Here is a 19,152-nt window from a genome sequence, read left to right as displayed (position 1 = left end):
GTACAAACTTCCGTACATTCCCAGTACACCTCCCCCTAGGGGCAGAGCCGCGCAACTGCCCGTGTGCCGAGCTTACAGAGGCATGGTACAACATGTGCGATAACAGTGTGAATGATGCTATTATGATTCACCACACCCCCCCACTGCCTCTGTCTTGCGCCCATGGTGTCTTTTGTCAAACCTCCCCTGAGCTCGTCCCTATCCCCGACCTTCTATTTGCTCCATCCCCCCTCTCTTCAACGGTATAAGACCCATCACTTTTCTCCCTCTCTCTTTAGCTCTGAGGAAGAATCATACAGAGTGGAAACGTTAACTCTTCTGCTCCCTTCCTCCCTCTGGATTCTCCTCCTGCCCTCACAACCCTCCGAGCTACCCCCCCCCTCTAAGTCCAGTCTCTTGTGCATCCCCAATGTTAGGGGTGATGTTGCAGAGGTGGAACTGGGTTTCCTCTTCAGCCTTGGTACCCGTGTGGTCAAGGATGCATCAGATGCAGCCCGAATCTGGTTGTCTAGAGTAGAAATGAAGACAAAAGCATTTAATATTCAGTCAGTAACTCCTTCCCAGGAAAAGGTCTGTTGTTAATCACAAATGACATGGTTTATAAGTGCTATTAAACCATGTCTTCCTCTCTTTCAGCTGATTTCGGAGTCTCTGCAAAAAACACACACACCATTCAACGAAGAGCATCGTTTATCGGGACACCATATTGGTAGGCGTCTCTCCTTTTCTAGAAAGCATGTCGTCAAACTTTCTTCTGGTCTGTCAAACATTTTCCCCGTGGCGCTGCAAAGGGAGACATCCTGCAGAAGCTTTTTACCGTGCACTCATCAGGACAAACACAGGAATGTCAAATTTCAAACAATCGCCGCGATTTACGCTACAAGAGAAAAAGTTGCTGATTGGTTGGCGAGATGACTCCGATTGGCCAAGGTGTCACCATGGAGAAAGCAACAGGGAGCTATTGGCTGCCCAGCTCCGAGTCTTTAAATCTCGAATAATGTTGAGCCGATCGGATTAAAACATGCCTTTTCAACTCAGGAAAAAAGCTGTTCCCAATTAGACTTTCTGAGTCCATGGCTATAAGCAAGTCACGAGGCCAGACTCTTGGCAGAATTTGGGCAATGTTCTTTGCAGACAGAAAGAGCACATAAGCACATTGCGTCTGTTTCAGCTGAACAACATAAATGGCAGCCACTCACTGGTTGTCAGGGCAATGACTTGGCCAATCAGAGTCGAGCTGCCTGTTTTAAATTTCAAACAATGCTTGGCAGTTAACTGTCAATCACCATCAACCGGTGCATTCTCCCTGGCAACCTCTCAGAGACCACTCGCCAACCAATCAGCACTCTCTTCTCACACAATATGAATGTTGTTCCCCTCACAATTCTTGCGGATTGTCCTGATGGGTGCACGGCGAAAAGCTTCGACAAAAGTGTCTCTTTTTCAGTTGAACTCAAATTTGTATGAATAATCCTCGGCCTATTTTAAAATTAGGCAGTTTTATATAGGTTTTTTTCCCCCAGAATGGGGAGGTTTGATTCCGTGGGTGAAAGAAATTTTGTCTATAAAGAAACGCTAAGAGTACAAAGGTACTGACTCGCCTGCAAATGTTTTAGGCTGGGGGCCCTGCTAATATTTATTATTCCACAATTATGGGGCTTGCTTTGGGAAGCACGGTAGCACAAGTAGATAGCACTGTGGGTTCACAGCGCCAGGGTCCCAGGTTCGATTCCCCGCTGGGTCACTGTCTGTGCGGAGTCTGCACGTTGTCTGCGTGGGTTTCCTCCGGGTGCTCCGGTTTCCTCCCACAGTCCAAAGATGTGCGGGGTAGGTGGATTGGCCATGATAAATTGCCCTTAGTGTGTTGGGTGGGGTTACTGGGTTATGGGGATAGGGTGTAGGTCAGGGGTGGGCAAACTTTTCCGTGCAAGGGCCACATTCAGAAATTCACAATTCACAAAGGGCCGCATAGTATATTAAGTAAAATAATTCCTTCACCCGGTTATGATTCTGGGCGCCTCATATAGAACATAGAACAGTACAGCACAGAACAGGCCCTTCGGCCCTTGACGTTGTGCCGAGCAATGATCACCCTACTCAAGTCAACGTATCCACCCTATACCAGTAAGTAACCCAACAGCCCCCCCCCCCCATTAACCTTAAAAAAAAAATTAAAAAAAAGAAAAAAAAAATTTTTTAAAACAAAATTTTTTTTTTTTTTTTTTTAATGACTTGGTTGGCCGCAGAAATACCTTTGGCGGGCCGCATGCGGCCTGCGGGCCGTAGTTTGCCCACCCCTGGTGTAGGTGTTGACCTTGGGTAGGGTGCTCTTTCCAAGAGCCGGTGCAGACTCGATGGGCTGAATGGCCTCCTTCTGCACTGTAAATTCTATGATCTATATGTCTAAAACCTAAATCAGGATTGGGATTTTCTGTTTATTTGTGGGTTTTATTTAGTTTGCGATGCCGTGGCCTGCTCTGGTTTACAATTCAGGGGCAGCAACGAAGAACTTTGCGCCAAGTATGGGATTGAGCCGGCTGGTCTTTCTGAACGTCAGCAGCACTTTGTCCTCTCAACCTGTCTTCCTGTCTTGCAGGATGGCCCCGGAGGTTGTCCGCTGCGAAACGTCAAAGGATGCGCCCTACGACCACAAGGCCGACGTCTGGTCCCTTGGAATCACGCTAATTGAGCTCGCCGAGATGGAGCCTCCTCACCATGAGCTCAACCCCATGAGGGTCCTGCTGAAGATCACAAAGGCGCCCCCTCCAACTCTATCCCACCCTTCCCGATGGTACTCAACCAGCTCCAATTGACCTCTCCTTCCTTCCTTCCTTTGTAACCATGAGGCGCTGGGCTGTGGGAAGGCAGGACTCTTGGTTCCTCCCAGGCTGAAAAGGGGCGAGCAGCCATTTTATTTAATTAACTGTTATCCATTTGTGAAAACGCGAAAGATTCTTTTGGCGAGTGAGGCGGGTAATTTGGACTTGGCGGGGAAGGGGCGAGAGCGATTCACTTCGACGGCAATCCCTCACTTTTTATCTGAATCAATCAGTGGCAAGCACGAGTTACATTTCTCCAGCACCGTTCTACAGATGCCAGGGAGAATGCACCAGTTGATGGCGGCTGACAGTTAACTGCCAACATGTGATGCCCCACAGGAGCAATAACATTGCACCGAGCCATATTAGGTCAGGCGACCAAAAGCTTAGTCGAAGAGGTGGGTTTAAAAGAACGTCTGGAGGGCGAAAGTGAGATAGGGAGGGTGGAGTGATTGGGGGGGGGGGGGGAGAGATTCCAGAGCTTGGGGCTCCAGGCGGCTGAAGGCACAGCCACCAATGGTGAAGCGATAAAGATCGGGCAGGCGTAAGGAGGCTGGGATTGGAGGAGCGCAGAGGAGGGTTGGAGGAGATCACAGGGATTTGAGAGTGAGAATTTTAAAATCGAGGCGTTGCTCGGCTGGAAGCCGGTGCCGGTCGGTGAGCACTGGGGGTGAGAGGGGGAATGCGGGATTCAGCGCGGGTTAAGACACGGGGCAATGGAGATTTGGGTCAGCTCACGTTTACAGAGGGTACAATGTGGGGGAACCAGTCAGCAGTGTGTCGGAGTGGACAGGTCCCGAACGGCGAAGGCAGGAACGAGGGTTTCAGCAGCAGGTAAGCTGAGGTCAGGGTGGCGCAGTGGTTAGCACTGCTGCTTCACAGCGGCAGGGACCCGGGTTCGATTCCCGGCTTGGGTCACTGTCCGTGCGGAGTCTGCACGTTCTCCCCGTGCCTGCGTGGGTTTCCTCCGGGCGCTCCGGTTTCCTCCCCCAGTCCAAAGGCGCGCAGGTTAGGTAGATTGGCCGTGCTAAAGTGACCCTCAGTGTCCGGGGATGTGCAGGTTAGGTGCGGCTGTGGGGGAAGTGGGCCTAGGCAGGGTGCTCTTTCAGAGGGTCATTGCAGACTCGATGGGCCGAATGGGACTGTAGGGATTCTACGATTGTCTAAACAGGGCGGAGTCGAGCGATAGGACAGAGGTGGTAGTGGGCTGGTCTTCGTGGTGGCGCGAGCATGAGTCAGGTGGCCACCTCGGGGTCAAACATGGCGCCAAGGTTGCAAACGGACTTTCTTAATCCCAGACTGTTGGCCGGGGGGAGAGACGGAGTCGACAGCGAGGGAACAGAGTTGGGAGCGGGGAGGGAGGATGTGAAACAAATGCTTCAGTCTTCCCGATAACAAGCACCTCGACTATTGAATTCGCAGGTCACCAGATTTCAAAGATTTCCTCCGCAAAGCTTTGGACAAAAACGTGGACGGTCGATGGTGCGTAAAGCAGCTTCTCCAGGTGAACATTTCATTCCCGTTTCCTCTGGGCTGAACCCTCTGATAAAGACAGCCCATGGGTCGTGTAGCTTGCTGAGATTGGCAGACGGCACAAGCCGTTCATTTCCTCATCACGGGCACGGGACGTTTTTTTTTTTGTCCGACTAACACTTGCTCCTTGCCCTCAGCACCCATTCGTTACTGCGGTGGCCAGCAACAAGCCAATCAGAGAGCTGATTGCTGAAGCCAAGGCCGAGGTGATGGAGGAGATCGAAGAAGGCAAGGAGGACGAAATGGAGGTACTGCATTTGGTAGAGGGAGCACGGCGTAAGAAATAGGAGCAGGGCGAGGCCGTTTGGCCCATCGGGCCTGCTAGCCCATTGAATCCGATCGTTCCCGATCCCCTGCCTCAACTCCATTGTCACTGGATTGCCAGAGAGACCACAAAACTCCCCTCAGACTCAAATATTCCCAACAAAGGACCATCCGCATCCACTAGCGAAAACAATCTCTCAGTCTTTATACCCCATCAAACACCCTTCAGAATCCTGTTCACTGAGGTCACCGCCCTTCCTTTGAAATGTCAGTGAATACTTTCACCCCAGGGGCCAATCAGCTGAGCCTTTACTGTTCTCCCTCCAATGTAGGGTCCCAGGTTCGATTCCGGCCTTGGCTGAGTGGAGTTTGCACCTTCTCCCCGTGCCTGCGTGGGTTTCCTCCGGGTGCAAAACGCAATCACAACGCGAATCACCACCCAACGATCGTAGTGCTGAGTTCCCTTCGATTCACGCCTCGTGCAGTGAATTTAATTGTTTCTTTTTTCAACTCTCTCCTCATGAAAACAGAAAGCTTAGGTCGAAAGCCAGCCAATCAGAAGCCGTGCTGCCTGGCGAAATAAGGTTCCAATAAGCAGTGTCCACCAATCAGGCACGGGCGGCACAGTGGTTAGCACTGTGGCTTCGCAGCTCCAGGTTCGATTCCCGGTTTCAGCTCACTGTGTGGAGTCTGCACGCTCTCGCAGCGTGGGTTTCCTCGGTTCCTCCCACAAGTCCCGAAAGACGTGCTGTTAGGTGAATTGGACATTCTGAATTCTCCCTCCGTGTACCCAAACAGGCGCCGGAATGTGGCGACTAGGGGCTTTTCACGGTAACTTCACTGCAGTGTTAATGTGAGCCTACTTGTGACAATAAAGATTATTATTATATTTAATTTTCTGATGGACTTGCGGTACTTTTTCCGCAATTTCAGTTCCACTCCAAGTCATGCGCTGTTATCTTCCCCCTGCTAGGCCCCGACATACCAGCCGTGCTCAAGTAGTGGACTCAACGCGGAGGAGGAACAGCTGATGGGTGTCACCGAGGCCACACGGGAGGAAGAGTCAGTAACCGATGGGCCTGTTCATGAAGGCCGAGCCGTTAACCCAATCCTGAGCTGCACGGTTGACGACAGAGCCAGCACCGGAGATTTGATGGAGTTCCCGGCCGATAGCGAGGAGGCGCACGCGGTTATGGGCGCGTGTGGAATGTTGGAAAACGAGGGGCTGACAGCGGACGACGGCATCTCAGCCTTCAGCACTCCCGATGAGGGCAGTGGTGAATTAGTGGAGTTCTCGGCTGGTAACGAGGAGGTGCACGCGGTTATGGGCGCAGCTGAAAGACAGGAACACGAGGAGCAGACCGTGCAAATTGGCGAGGCGGCGCATTTGGAAACCCCTAACCTCGTGGCCAGTGTTAATCAAGGCAACGAGCCCCTGATCGGTCCGCAAGGGTCGACAGAATTGCAAGCGGAGAACGGTGGTGCCATCCAAAGCGAGGCGGAACAACGGTGTGACGAACCCATCGAGGCGCCTGAGCCTGTGAACGAGAAAGAATTGGGAACCGCTTTGGAAGGGGGGTCGGACTCGGGAGTTGAAGACAACAGGGAACAGGCCGAGGCAGCGTCAGGACAGAGGAACGGGGACTCGAGGAGCGAATCCATGGGCCCACCGCCGTCCGGAGGAGAGGATCCCGCAGAGACAGAGATACCTGCACCGTCATTGGGAAAAACAGAGAGCGAGGAGTCCAGAATCTTGGATAAACCTTGGACCGAAATGTCGGAGGATCCAGCAACGGCAGAAATAAAGATGGCCGCTCCAGAGGACAGTGCATCAGTAAATACTGCTGAAATACTTAACAATATTAACATGGAGTCGACACAGGAAGAGACCAGCATTTGTTCCCTTGGACCTTGGAAAGCTGAAACTGTGGAGTTGGAGCAAACCACTTGTGAGCTAGAATGTGGAAGCTTTACAGATGCCCGGAAAACAGAAGTTATCCGAGATTTCAAAGTCAACAATCTGGATGCCGAGGGAGAGAGCTCGATTTCCCCCGCTCGGTCGACTGAAGATAATTGCCGACATCAGGAAGATGCACCACAGAGTTCTGAGAGTATTAGACGGACTGGAGGAAACTCTGAGCTGTTGTCGCCTGTGCGCGCGGAGACAGCGACTGGTCAAGAGGAAGAGGCAAAGGAAGGGGAATCTGATTGGGAGGACGGCAAAATGCCCAACCCCCTGTCAGAGCAGCCGGACAACATTGCTGGAGCACGAGCTTCAGAAGGGATGCTCAGCGATGAAGGCTCAATGGAGTCTCTTCCGCGCGAAGAGGCAGAAAGCAATTTGATAGATGTTCCTGAGCTGATGGAGGCTTCAATCGAGAAGGTCACGGTCGCACGCGGACATGAGGACCCTGCCGTGACGAAAGAACCTGAATCGCCCGGGCGTGAGGCGACCCTGGCGCCACGAGCTGCCGCACACGTGGGCGATACCCAAGCCGCCAGCAGGGCGAGCGCAGACCAGGTACTTGACCGTCTCACCGAAGCCACGGAAGGTGGGCCCGGATGGAGTGAGGATGTTGCCGTAGCAACCTGTGTCATCAACGAACTGATCGACCTGGTCGTAGCTGGTGGAAGGGAATGGGGGGGGCACGACTCGGGAGGGCCCGGCCAAGAAATCACCCCGCACCTTCTGAAAGGTGCAGGCCCCCTCAGCGCAGGTGGTTCCGCCCAAGAGGTCAAAGGTCCCGATGAAGGGCCGAAGCCTTCAGAAGAATCTGCCGAGGGAGTACAGGAAGAAGAGCGTGCGAGCAGTCAGGTGGAGGAAGGGGTCGCACCTGTCAACCTAGGCGAGCAGGAGAAGCAGGGGCTAACAGGACAGACAGAGGACAACGAGCCCTCGCCTGTTGAAGATGCACATGACCAGGAACGTCCAGGTCCTCAGACGGAGGTAGGGTTTGCAAAGTAACGGGAGTCGGGTGTTTCTCATGTCCGTCCTCAGCTGTAAACTTTCCCTTTTCCACGTTCTAGCCCTCCCTGCATTCTAACTGAATCAAAGCCATGACCCGTTGCGCAAATCTCTGTTTCTAACTCTTTCACTGGCTAATGTCTCCGAGTCACGAGGTGCAAGACCCACCCCAGGGCTTGAGCATGAAAATGTAGGCTGACTCACCCACTGCTGTACTGAGGGAGGGCCGCACTGTCAGAGGTACCATCCTTTGGACGAGACTTCCCCCCGAAGCCCCATCTGCCCCCGCAAGGGAATGTAGAAGATTCCATGGGATCATTTTGAAGAAGAGCGCGGGTGGGTTCAGTTCGGGGGCACTGCCGATGGTCATCCTTCAATCGGCATCACCGATTTCTCTGCTCGCGAACACCTTGCTGTCTGTGGGATCTTGCTGTGCACAAATTGGCGGCTGTGTTTCTGACATCACAAGTCACTACACTTTCTCTCTTTCTTTTAGTCCATCTGTCTTTCCTTTTGTTCTCCTTTCCCTTTCTTTCAGTCCTACTGTCTGTTTTTTTGACTTCCTTTCTCTCCTTTTTTTCTTTCTTCCTTTCATTCTTACTCTTTCTTCTTTCTTTCTTTTGTTCTTTCTTTCGTTCTTTCTTTCTTTCTCTCTCTTTCTCTCTTTCTTTCTCTCTTTCTCTCTTTTTTTTCTCTCTCTTTCCTTCTCTGTCATTTTCTTTCTTTCTCTTTCTCTTTCTCACTCTCGCTTTCTCTGTTTCTTTCTTTCTTTGTTTCCTTCCTTTCTTTCTCTCTTTCTTTCTCTCTTTCTTTTCTTTCTCTCTCTCTCTCTTTCTTTCTCTCTCTCTTCATCTCTTTCTTTTCTTTCACTCTCTTTCTCTTTCTTTCTCTCTCTCTCTTTATCTCTTTCTTTCACTCTCTCTCGCTCTCTTTTTCTTTCTCTCTCTTCCCTTCCCTCTCTCTTTCTCTCTGTCTCTCTTTTTTCTCTCTCCCTCTTTCTTTCTTCCTCTCTTTCTCTCTCTCTTTCTCTCTTTCTTTCTTCCGTTCTTTCCTTCTTTCTCTTTTTCCTTCGCTTCCCTTCTTTCTGTCTTCCTTCCGTTCTGTCTTTCTTTCTGTCCACCTTACTGTCTTTCCTTCTTTCTTTCTTCCTCCCATCCCTCTGATCATTTGAGCCTTGACGAAAGCCCAAACGATAAACCCTGCCCCTTTCCGCTTGTTCCATCGATGAGGCAGGAGGGGTTTTCAATGGGAGCAAGTGATGCACTATCAATTACGATGAGACGAGAGTAGAGAGTAATGGAGGCTTTATTACACAGAGATGCGTAGCCTCACACCGAAATGGCTGCAGCTCGGTGTGCACCCACATTTATACTCCGCCTACTGGGCGGAGCCAGCAGGCAGGGATCTACCCCTGTACCTGTAGTACAGGAGCCTTACCGTATTACACCTCGTATGTGATATATACAACAGTGGTGACTTCCACAGCAAGGTTTTAAGAAACCAGTTTCCCCTCATTAAGGCTGGATGTTGGGTTGGGGTGAGGGTGTGGGTTCGACCGAGGGAGCTAAAGCGCGTTGCAGGGAGGAAAACATGCAACAACAAAAACAGTCCTCTGCTTTCAGTTTATTAAGCCTCCCGAAGCTGCCGTTTCCATGGAAACTGAAAGATTGGAAGCAAATGGCCTGCCCAATTTGGAGGGAGAGGCACAACATCTTTCTACTGGAAATCGTGCTCTCATTGTACGCCCACTGGAGAGTGACACCGGGGAAAGGAGAGTTTCCAAACTATATAGTACGGAAGAACTTGGGTCAAATAGATTGACCCCTTGCAGCGATGCGTTTTATAAAAAGGTAACTCATTTCAACGAGGTTCTTCGCTTTACTTCTGCCACCTTGCAATTCTCATTGCTTGGGCTATCTTTGAATCAATCTCATTGCCTGTCTGTTTCTCCTACCTTCCAGAGGCAGTTTGAAGATTTTGATGAAGAAGTGAGTATTCCTTTTCCCTCTGAATTCTTTGAAGGTTTCAATCTCCCGCACGGCACTGGTTTTTATAGAGCGCCCGCCATGGGTGACTTCAACCTTGCTGATGTCTCGTGTGTCAGGTTGAAGCTGACACTGACCCAGTGCTCCATCAGACTGGCAGATCAGTTTTAATAGTTAAAGAGGGTTTGTTCACCCACAGCAACGGTGTCTTCAAGTGCGGCAATAAAGAAACCTCAAACAGGGAATCTTTACTCCCCATCTCGCCAAACTCCCCAAATTCCCACTCCCCCACCTCCCCACTCCCCAAACTCCCCACCCCCCACTCCCCACCCCCCCACTCCCCACCCCCCCCACTCTCAAACTCTCCAATCCCCACCCCCACTCCCCCACCCCCCCACTCCCCACCCCCCCCACTCTCAAACTCTCCAATCCCCACCCCCACTCCCCACCCCCCCACTCTCCAACTCTCCAAACTCTCCACTCCCCCACCCCCCACTCCCCAAACTCCCCACCCCCCACTCTCCAAACTCTCCACTCCCCCCACCCCCCCACTCCCCAAACTCCCCACCCCCACTCCCCACCCCCCACTCCCCTCCCCCCCACTCCCCAAACTCCCCACTCCCCACCCCCCCACTCTCCAACCCCCCACTCCCCAACCCCCACTCTCCAACTCTCCAAACTCTCCACTCCCCCACCTCCCCACTCCCCAAACTCCCCACCCCCCCACTCCCCACCCCCCCCACACTCCCCACTCTCCAAACTCTCCACCCCCCCCACTCTCCACTCCCCCACCTCCCCACTCCCTACCCCCCACTCTCCAACTCTCCAAACTCTCCACTCTCCACTCCCCCACCCCCCACTCCCCCACTCCCCACCCCCCCACTCCCCACTCTCCAAACTCTCCACTCCCCCACCCCACCCCCCCCCCCCCCACCCCCCACTCCCCATCAATCCAAACTCCTCAACTCTCCACAGACTCAGATTTCATTCTTCTCCCACTCTGTCCCTCAGTAAAGACAACCTGGACGTATGTTACATTAAAGATACATGAATAAAAATTGTGATCCCAATATTGTACCAGCCCTTCCAAACCCGTGACCTCGACCATCTAGAGTAGCAGATACCTGGGAACCCCACCACCTGGAGGTTCCCCTCCAAGTCACTCACCGCCCCGACTTGGAAATATATCGGCCGTTCCTTCACTGTCGCTGGGGCAACATCCTGGAACTCCCTCCCTAACAGCACTGTGGGTGTACCTACACCACTCGGAGTGCAAGAAGGCGGCTCACCACCACCTTCTCGAGGGCAATAAATGTTGGCCGACCACGCCACGCCACGTGAAAAAATAACTTTATAAAAGTAGCCCTTAGTAGGGCGAGGAGCTGTCGCCCATCAGAGTGGGAAAGTCACGAATGAACCCCTGTAACAAATTGCCACGATTACAGAAGGGAAATTGGCACCTCATTAGGTTTATAAAAATGCTGGCCTGTGTTCCAGGATAGACCCACCCTGAGAAAGACGTTGAAGAAAACCCGGAAGTTTGTGGTGGATGGAGTGGAGGTGAGCGTCACAACCTCCAAAGTGGTCAGCGAGGACAATAAGAAGGACCAAGACATGCGCTCGGCCAGGTGAGGCCATAGTCCGCGCTGTGTCCCTTTCCTCTCGACTAGATGGGTAACCTTCCCCGCCCCACCCAACACCAACCCGTCTTCCACCCGTCAGCACCCAGGGGCGGCCATTCAGCCCCTCAGAGGCACAAACTATTTTCTAAATGGGAAGATGCTTCGGAAATCGGAAGCACAAAGGGACTTGGGAGTCCTTGTTTACAAATCTCTTAAGGTTAAGGTGCAGGTTCAGTCGGTAGTTAAGAAGGCAAATGCAATGTTAGCATTCATGTCGAGAGGGCTAGAATACAAGATCAGGGATGTACTTCTGAGGCCGTATAAGGCTCTGGTCAGACCCCATTTGGAGCATTGTGAGTAGTTTTGGGCCCCGTATCTAAGGAAGGATGTGCTGGCCTTGGAAAGGGTCCAGAGGAGGTTCACAAGAATGATCCCTGGAATGAAGAACTTGTCGTATGAGGAACGGTTGAGGACTCTGAGACTGTACTCGTTGAAGTTTAGACGGATGAGGTGGGATCTTATTGAAACTTACAGGATACTGCGAGGCCTGGATAGAGTGGGCGTGGAGAGGATGTTTCCACTTGTAGGAAAAACTAGAATCCGAGGGAACAGCCTCTGAAGGGACGATCCTTTAAAACAGATTTTTTTCAGCCAGAGGGTGGTGAATCTGTGGAACTCTTTGCCGCAGAAGGCTGTGGAGGCCAAATCACTGAGTGCCTTTAAGTCAGAGATAGATAGGTTCTTGATCAATAAGGGGGTCAGGGGTTATGGGGAGAAGGCAGGAGAATGGGGATGAGAAAATATCAGCCATGATTGAATGGCGGAGCAGACTCGATGGGCCGAATGGCCTAATTCTGCTCCTATGTCTTATGGTCTTATGGCTCTGTCCTGTACGAAGACAAATCAGCTTCTCACAAACTAGTCGTCCGCCATCGCCCACTGTCTCGGCTGGTATGGCTACTTGGTGAAGTACTTGATGGCTCCTGGTGTCAGGGAACGATAACCGACCGGGTTCAGGGGAAAACAACTTAAAATTAGAGCTCATAGCGAAGCGAGACTTGACGCAAGGAGTACTGGGAAATCCTGAACACTCCACCCACCTCTGCCAACAAAAAGCAACCGCACATTTGGAGCTTGCAAGACCCGAACCATACATTTTGTTTTGTTAAGGAGACAAAGGGATGTGGAGGGAAGGGAGATTAGGTACACGTCGGGTGAGATCTAATAGAAAGGCACAGGATATCAATTGTACCTTAAGTATATTGTTAAGATACACACATGATGGCCACTGTTAACCAAAGTATTGAGAGTACATATAAAGAGAGACTATCATGTGACCGGTAGTGTTCCTTTAAATCTTATTTTAGTTACTGGGTCCTTTGAAGGCCGATTGATTGGTTTAATTTGCCTTTCTCCATTGGCTAACGAGTGTTTCTTTCCCGCTGGTTACTAAAGAGAGTATAATGAGAGAATATTCCATCAGCCCCAAAACATTTTAATGTGGGTCAGATAAGTTTCTGGTCAGATTTTCTCTTATCCTACAGTGTCCCTTTAGGTAGCTACCTGTTTAATTTAACTTGTTAATTTGATTATTTGCCCCCACTTCATTGTACTGCGTCACAGAAGTGGGCACTGGGTGTTGCTGTGTGGAGGCCGAGAAATAGGATCCGATCCTGTAAACCAGCCACAGTCTAGTTTCACCATCTGGTTTGGGATCCATTTGACAGAGGGTTTGAGGGGCTGAATGGCCTTTTTGCATTTTGTTTATTGGATGTCACGTGTACCGAGGTACAATGAAAAGTATTTTTCTGCGAGCAGCTCAACAGATCATTAAATCCGTGAAATGAAAAGGGAATAAATGAAAATACATAATAGGGCACCACAAGGTTTACAATGTAACTACATAACATTGGCATCGGATGAAGCAGACAGGGTGTAGTGTTAATCAGGCCAGTCCATAAGAGGGTCGTTTAGGAGTCTGGTGACAGCGGGGAAGAAGCTGTTTTTGAGTCTGTTCGTGCATGTTCTCAGACTTTTGTATCTCCTGCCCGATGGAAGAAGTTGGAAGAGTGAGTAAGCCGGGTGGGAGGGGTCTTTGATTATGCTGCCCGCTTTCCCCAGGCAGCAGGAGGTGTAGATGGAGTCAATGGATGGGAGGCGGGTTCGTGTGATGGACTGGGTGGTATTCACGACTCTCTGATGTTTCTTGCGGTCCTGGGCCGAGCTGTTGCCATACCAGGCTGTGATGCAGCCCGATAGGATGCTTTCTATGGTGCATCTGTAAAAGTTGGTAAGGGTTAATGTGGACATGCCGAATTTCCTTAGTTTCCTGAGGAAGTATAGGCACTGTTGTGCTTTCTTGGTGATAGCGTCGACGTGAGTGGACCAGGACAGATTGTTGGAGGTGTGTACCCCGAGGAAGTTGTGAACTCCAAGGAATTTCTGCCCCTTTGTACCATGAGCGTGGATTTAATGATCTGGAGGTGCGACTGTTCCCCCACTCTCCCCCATTCCCCAAACGCAGGCCGGGTATTGTGACGTGTAACCGTCCAAGAGAGCCCTGAGTGATTCCGAATGATTCCCAACAGGCGCCAGGAGCTGCGGGAACTTCGACTCCGGCAGAGGGAGGAGCAGCGATTGCAGACTCAGCTCGACCTGAAGCTGCAGCAGCAGCGGGAGCAAATGATCCGGCAAATTGAGCAAGAAATGATGGTGAGCAGGGGGCGAATCGGCTCGGGGTCGGGGGGGGGGGGGGGGGGGGGGGGGGGGGGGAGCAATACGGGAACACGCCCGGTCAAGGTGAGTGTGGACGATGATCGGCAACAATGGTGCAGTTCCACATCCAAATCCAGATCCCTCTGGTCAGGAAACCACCCTTGATCCCACACGGAATGCCAAAGTCATTTCCACTTGGCCCAGAGGTCATTCATGTCTGAAATGGGACAACGGGACACACAGCAGGAGTTGGGGTCACGTTTCCAAGATTATTTAGATAGTGTAGAGGGAGCTGCTGCACGATCAATTGTACAAAGACTAAGGTTGGATATAAATGTGGCTTTATTGCAGTGAGATAGAACATAGAACAGTACAGCACAGAACAGGCCCTTCGGCCCTCAATGTTGTGCCGAGCCATGATCACCCTACACAAACCCACGTATCCACCCTATACCCGTAACCCAACAACCCCCTTACTTTTATTAGGACACTACGGGCAATTTAGCATGGCCAATCCACCTAACCCGCACATCTTTGGACTGTGGGAGGAAACCGGAGCACCCGGAGGAAACCCACGCACACAGGGGGAGGACGTGCAGACTCCACACAGACAGTGACCCAGCCGGGAATTGAACCTGGGACCCTGGAGCTGTGAATCATTTATGCTAACCACCATGCTACCCTGCTGCCCCCATGTGTGGCCTCCCACAGCAGCTGGCCAAATGGCTGCTGAATAGATGACACGCATATTTATACTCCTCCTACTGGGCGGAGCCAGCAGGCAGGGGCTACCGGCGAACCTGTATTACAGGTTCTACCTTACATCACCTAATACAGGTGTAACAGTGGTTTACCACAGGAGCTTTACTCAGTATCTAATCCTGTGCTGTACCTGTCCTGGGAGTGTTTGATGGGGACAGTGTAGAGGGAACTGTATTCTGTATCTAACCCCGTGCTGTACCTGTCCTGGGAGTGTTTGATGGGGACAGTGTAGATGGAGCTTTACTCTGTATCTAACCCTGTGCTGTACCTGTCCTGGGAGTGTTTGATGGGGGACAGTGTAGAGGGAGCGTTACTCTGTATCTAACCCCGTGCTGTACCTGTCCTGGGAGTGTTTGATGGGGACAGTGTAGAGGGAGCTTTACTCTGTATCTAACCCCGTGCTGTACCTGTCCTGGGAGTGTTTGATGGGGACAGTGTAGAGGGAGCTTTACTCTGTATCTAACCCCATGCTGTACCTGTCCTGGGAGTGTTTGATGGGGACAGTGTAGAGGGAGCTTTACTCTGTATCTAACCCCGTGCTGTACCTGTCCTGGGAGTGTTTGATGGGAACAGTGTAGAGGGAGCTTTACTCTGTATCTAACCCCGTGCTGTACCTGTCCTGGGAGTGTTTGATGGGGACAGTGTAGAGGGAGCTTTACTCTGTATCTAACCCCGTGCTGTACCTGTCCTGAGAGTGTTTGATGGGGGACAGTGCAGAGGAAGCTTTACCAGAGGATCTTGTCAAGATAGAGAGGGAGGTGAAGGATAATAAATTGAAAATTGCAGCTTCAGTGACTGTTTAGCTGATCTCTGAGCTGGAGTCAGCGAGGATGGGTGTGCTGATACCCAGTCACACTGGCTGGAGACTGCATGGGGTCTCCATCCTCCATCCTGACTCAGCACTGGCAAGGGTCGAGACAGGAGGAGATGTTGGCACAGGAGGAGGACTGTTAGGGCACGGTCCCCGATCAAGCAGCCTCCGCATCATTGCCTGTGTCCTTTCCGTCCGACTAGAACAAGAAGCAATATTACGACCAGGAGATCGAGAGCTTGGAACGCGGCCACAGGCAGATCATCGAGCGACTGGAGCACGACTACTCCATCCGACTACGCGATGAGGCAAAACGCCTGAAGGCACAGCAAGCGAAAGTCTTTGCAAAACAGCGGCAAATGTTGAAGGACAAAAAGCAAGTAAGAGCCTCTCTATATGACACTGTGGCTGACTGTTAAATGCCCTCGGAGCTGGACAATAAATGCTGGCAAAGCCAGCGACGCCCACCTCCCATGAACAAATCGCCCACGTCATTAACTATTTTACAAATGAATCTCTCCCCGTCCATGAAGTAAGACGTCTTACAACACCAGGTTAAAGTTCAACAGGTTTGTTTGGAATCACTAGCTATTGGAGCGTAGCTCCTTCATCAAGGGAATGAAGAGCTGGGTTCCACAATCACCTATATAGACAAAGTCAATGATGCAAGCTGATACTTTGAATGCGCGAGTGATTCAAAACAAATCACTTTTCCCTGCCCCTGTTCGATTCAGGCCGAGGGCTCGGTTTTTAATCGGGCCCGGCCTCCAGTTGGCGAGCCTATTTTGTGCGACCGAATGGAGGTTAAATAGTGTCGGCTGTTTCCGGGCGGTTTAGCCTGCCCTGCACCAACCACCAGGTGAACAACTATTGGTGACGGTGGTAGAGATCTCCAGTTTTTGCAGCTAGTGTTCTTCGAGAGTAGGATTGTCAACCCTCTGATGCTGAGCTCCGTGGGATTTTTGTGTTACTATTTTGCTATATTGCAATCGATTTGGCTGATCTTGGTGTTGGACGCCATTTTCCTGACAGCTCCCATGATTCCTTGAGGGATCAGAACACCTTCTGTCCCACAGCTTTAAACATATTCAACCAGGTAGAGATGTCTGAAGAGTCACCACCCTCCAAGTGAAGAAATTTCTCTTCATCTCGGTTCCTAAATGATCGTGTCCCCCTTAACTTGAGACTGTGACCCCGTGTTCCTAGATTCCTCGAGCAGGGGGAAGCAGTCTCTCAATGTCCACCTTTTACAAACCCCCTTCAATGAGATCGCCTCTCATTCAGCAAGAATTGACTCAGTTTAATAATAATCTTTATTACTGTCACAAGTAGGCTTACATTAACTCTGCAATGAAGTTACTGTGAAAAGCCCCTAGTCGCCAAACTCCGGCGCCTGTTCGGGTACACAGAGGGAGAATTCAGAATGTCCAATTCACCCTAACAAGCACGTCTTTCGTGGGACCTGTGGGAGGAAACCGGAGCACCCGGAGGAAACCCGCACAGGCACGAGGGAGAACGTGTCCGCACAGACAGTGACCCAAGCCGGAATCGAACCTGGGACCCTGGCGCTGTGAAGCCACAGTGCTAGCCACTGTGCCTACCTGAGCGTCTCATCATAGAGATGACCCCACTCATCCCAGGGATCAACTTAGAGAACCTTCCCTGCACCACCTCCAAGACAAGTATATTCTTCCTTAGCTTCCTCAAATCCCTTCGCAATAAAAGCCAACGGGCCATTTGCCTTCCCAACCTCGGGAACGCACCCCCGAAGGGGGGAAAAAAAACCCAAAATGGACCTGATTTACCGTGGAGCGGGTTTTGGCGACATCCTGAGGTCGCGCTGGGCACGATATAAATGCCAGGCCTTTCTTTATTATCGAGGAACAAGACTTTATCCAGCGGCAACAACAGGAGTTGAACGAGGAGCTGCAGAAGATTGTTCAGGAGAGGAAGACAAAGCTATCGTCTGTGGATTCGGAGCGGCTGGTCAAAGGGAATCAGCTCAAGAGAGGTGAGAACCCACGATGGGAAAAGGTAGCCCGCTCCCGTATCAATCCACATTAATCATCAAATGCTCCTGTTGCAATCCCGCAACCAATATTCTGCCTAATTGGCACCTTTAATGCACTAAAACATTCCAAGGTGCCTCGCAAAAGCGTTAGAAAGCAAAACTTAAAATGGCAGGCCACATGGGAGGATCAGGTGGCCGAAACGCTTGGTCGAGGTGGAAGGAGCATTTTAATGAGGGGGCGGAGAGAGAGAGAGGGCGGAGAGAGAGAGAGAGAGAGGGCGGAGAGAGAGAGAGAGAGAGAGGGCGCAGAGAGAGAGAGAGAGAGAGGGCGGAGAGAGAGAGAGAGAGGGCGGAGAGAGAGAGAGAGAGAGAGGGCGGAGAGAGAGAGAGGGTGGCGAGAGAGAGAGAGAGAGGGCGGAGCGAGAGAGAGAGGGCGGAGAGAGAGAGGGCGGAGAGAGAGAGAGGGGGAGGAGAGAGGGCGGGAGGGGAGAGAGAGAGGGCGGAGAGAGAGAGGGCAGAGAGAGAGAGAGGGCGGAGAGAGAGAGAGGGCGGAGAGAGAGAGAGAGGAGAGAGAGGGCGGAGAGAGAGAGAGAGAGGGCGGGAGAGAGAGAGAGAGGGTGGAGAGAGAGAGAGAGGGCGGAGAGAGAGAGAGAGGGCGGATAGAGAGGGCGGAGAGAGAGTAGGAGGAGGAGAGATGGAGAGGGCGGGGGAGGAGGAAAGGAAGAGAAAGGAGAGAGAGAGAGGGCGGAGAGAGGGAGAGAGGGCGGAGAGAGAGAGAGGAGAGGGTGGAGAGAGAGAGAGAGGGGCTGGAGAGAGAGAGAGGGAGAGAGAGAGAGAGAGGGCGGAGAGAGAGAGAGGGCAGGAGAGAGAGAGGTGGAGAGAGAGAGGGCGGAGAGAGAGAGAGAGAGGGTGGAGATGTTTACGGAGGAAATTCCAGACATTGGGTCCCCAGGCAGGTGAAGGCATTGCCGCCAATGGCGGATTCAAATCAGGGGGCTGCCTAAGATGCAGGAATTGGAGGCGCGTAGAGATCGCGGAGGGTTGTGGGGGGGGGGGGGGGGGCGGCTGGAGGAGGGTACAGAGACAGGGAGGGCCATGAAAAGGGGAATCAGAATTTTAAAATTCAGACGTTGCTTATCTGGGACCTGATTCCACCTTCCCTTAACGCTGGCGCGGGTTCGGGCGGTACGGCGGCGCGGTGGGTTAGCACTGCTGCCTCACGGCGCCGAGGTCCCAGGTTCGATCCCTGCCCTGGGTCACTGTCCGTGTGGAGTTTGCACATTCTCCCCCGTGTCTGCGTGTGTTTCGCCCCCACAGCCCAAAGATGTGCAGGGTAGGTGGATTGGCCACGCTAAATTGGAAAAAATGAATTGGGTGCTGTTAGATCCCCGTCCGAAGACGCTCTGCGACGCGATATGCTGACCTCTGGCGGGGGCGCTTATTTAATTGTCTGTTCATCTTGTATCATGACTCTCCCCCCCCCTCCTCCTCCTCCTCCTCCTCTGTGTCTCTATGTTAGACCGTGAATCGGCGGTCTGGGAAGTGGAGCAGCGGCACCTACAGGAGAAATATCACCTGTTCAAGCAGCAGGTGAAGGAGCAGTGCTCCCTGCAAAGGCAGCTACTGATGAAGCGACACGAGAAGGTGAGTGCCTGTCAACTCCAC

The 19,152-nt window shown here is 51.9% G+C and overlaps 1 protein-coding gene across 2 annotated transcripts in view; it reads left to right on the top strand.

The window, feature by feature from the left end:
- Positions 1 to 19,152, top strand: part of LOC119957347 (serine/threonine-protein kinase 10-like) — a 43,300-nt gene that overhangs the window by 16,886 nt on the left and 7,262 nt on the right. For both annotated transcript variants that reach the window (XM_038785260.1, XM_038785261.1), the window contains exons 5-16: positions 637 to 709; positions 2,597 to 2,791; positions 4,242 to 4,323; positions 4,490 to 4,600; positions 5,590 to 7,563; positions 9,204 to 9,431; positions 9,543 to 9,569; positions 11,064 to 11,194; positions 13,777 to 13,900; positions 15,680 to 15,856; positions 17,358 to 17,487; positions 19,007 to 19,131. In XM_038785260.1, coding sequence (XP_038641188.1) covers positions 637 to 709; positions 2,597 to 2,791; positions 4,242 to 4,323; positions 4,490 to 4,600; positions 5,590 to 7,563; positions 9,204 to 9,431; positions 9,543 to 9,569; positions 11,064 to 11,194; positions 13,777 to 13,900; positions 15,680 to 15,856; positions 17,358 to 17,487; positions 19,007 to 19,131 — 3,377 coding nt within the window. The remainder of the gene's footprint in view (positions 1 to 636; positions 710 to 2,596; positions 2,792 to 4,241; positions 4,324 to 4,489; positions 4,601 to 5,589; positions 7,564 to 9,203; positions 9,432 to 9,542; positions 9,570 to 11,063; positions 11,195 to 13,776; positions 13,901 to 15,679; positions 15,857 to 17,357; positions 17,488 to 19,006; positions 19,132 to 19,152) is intronic.

Source organism: Scyliorhinus canicula, chromosome 26 (assembly GCF_902713615.1).
Source record: "Scyliorhinus canicula chromosome 26, sScyCan1.1, whole genome shotgun sequence".
In the NCBI taxonomy this organism is placed as follows: Eukaryota; Metazoa; Chordata; class Chondrichthyes; order Carcharhiniformes; family Scyliorhinidae; genus Scyliorhinus; species Scyliorhinus canicula.
Note: the sequence above shows the minus strand (reverse complement) of the source record. Positions and strands in the feature narration are given on the sequence as shown.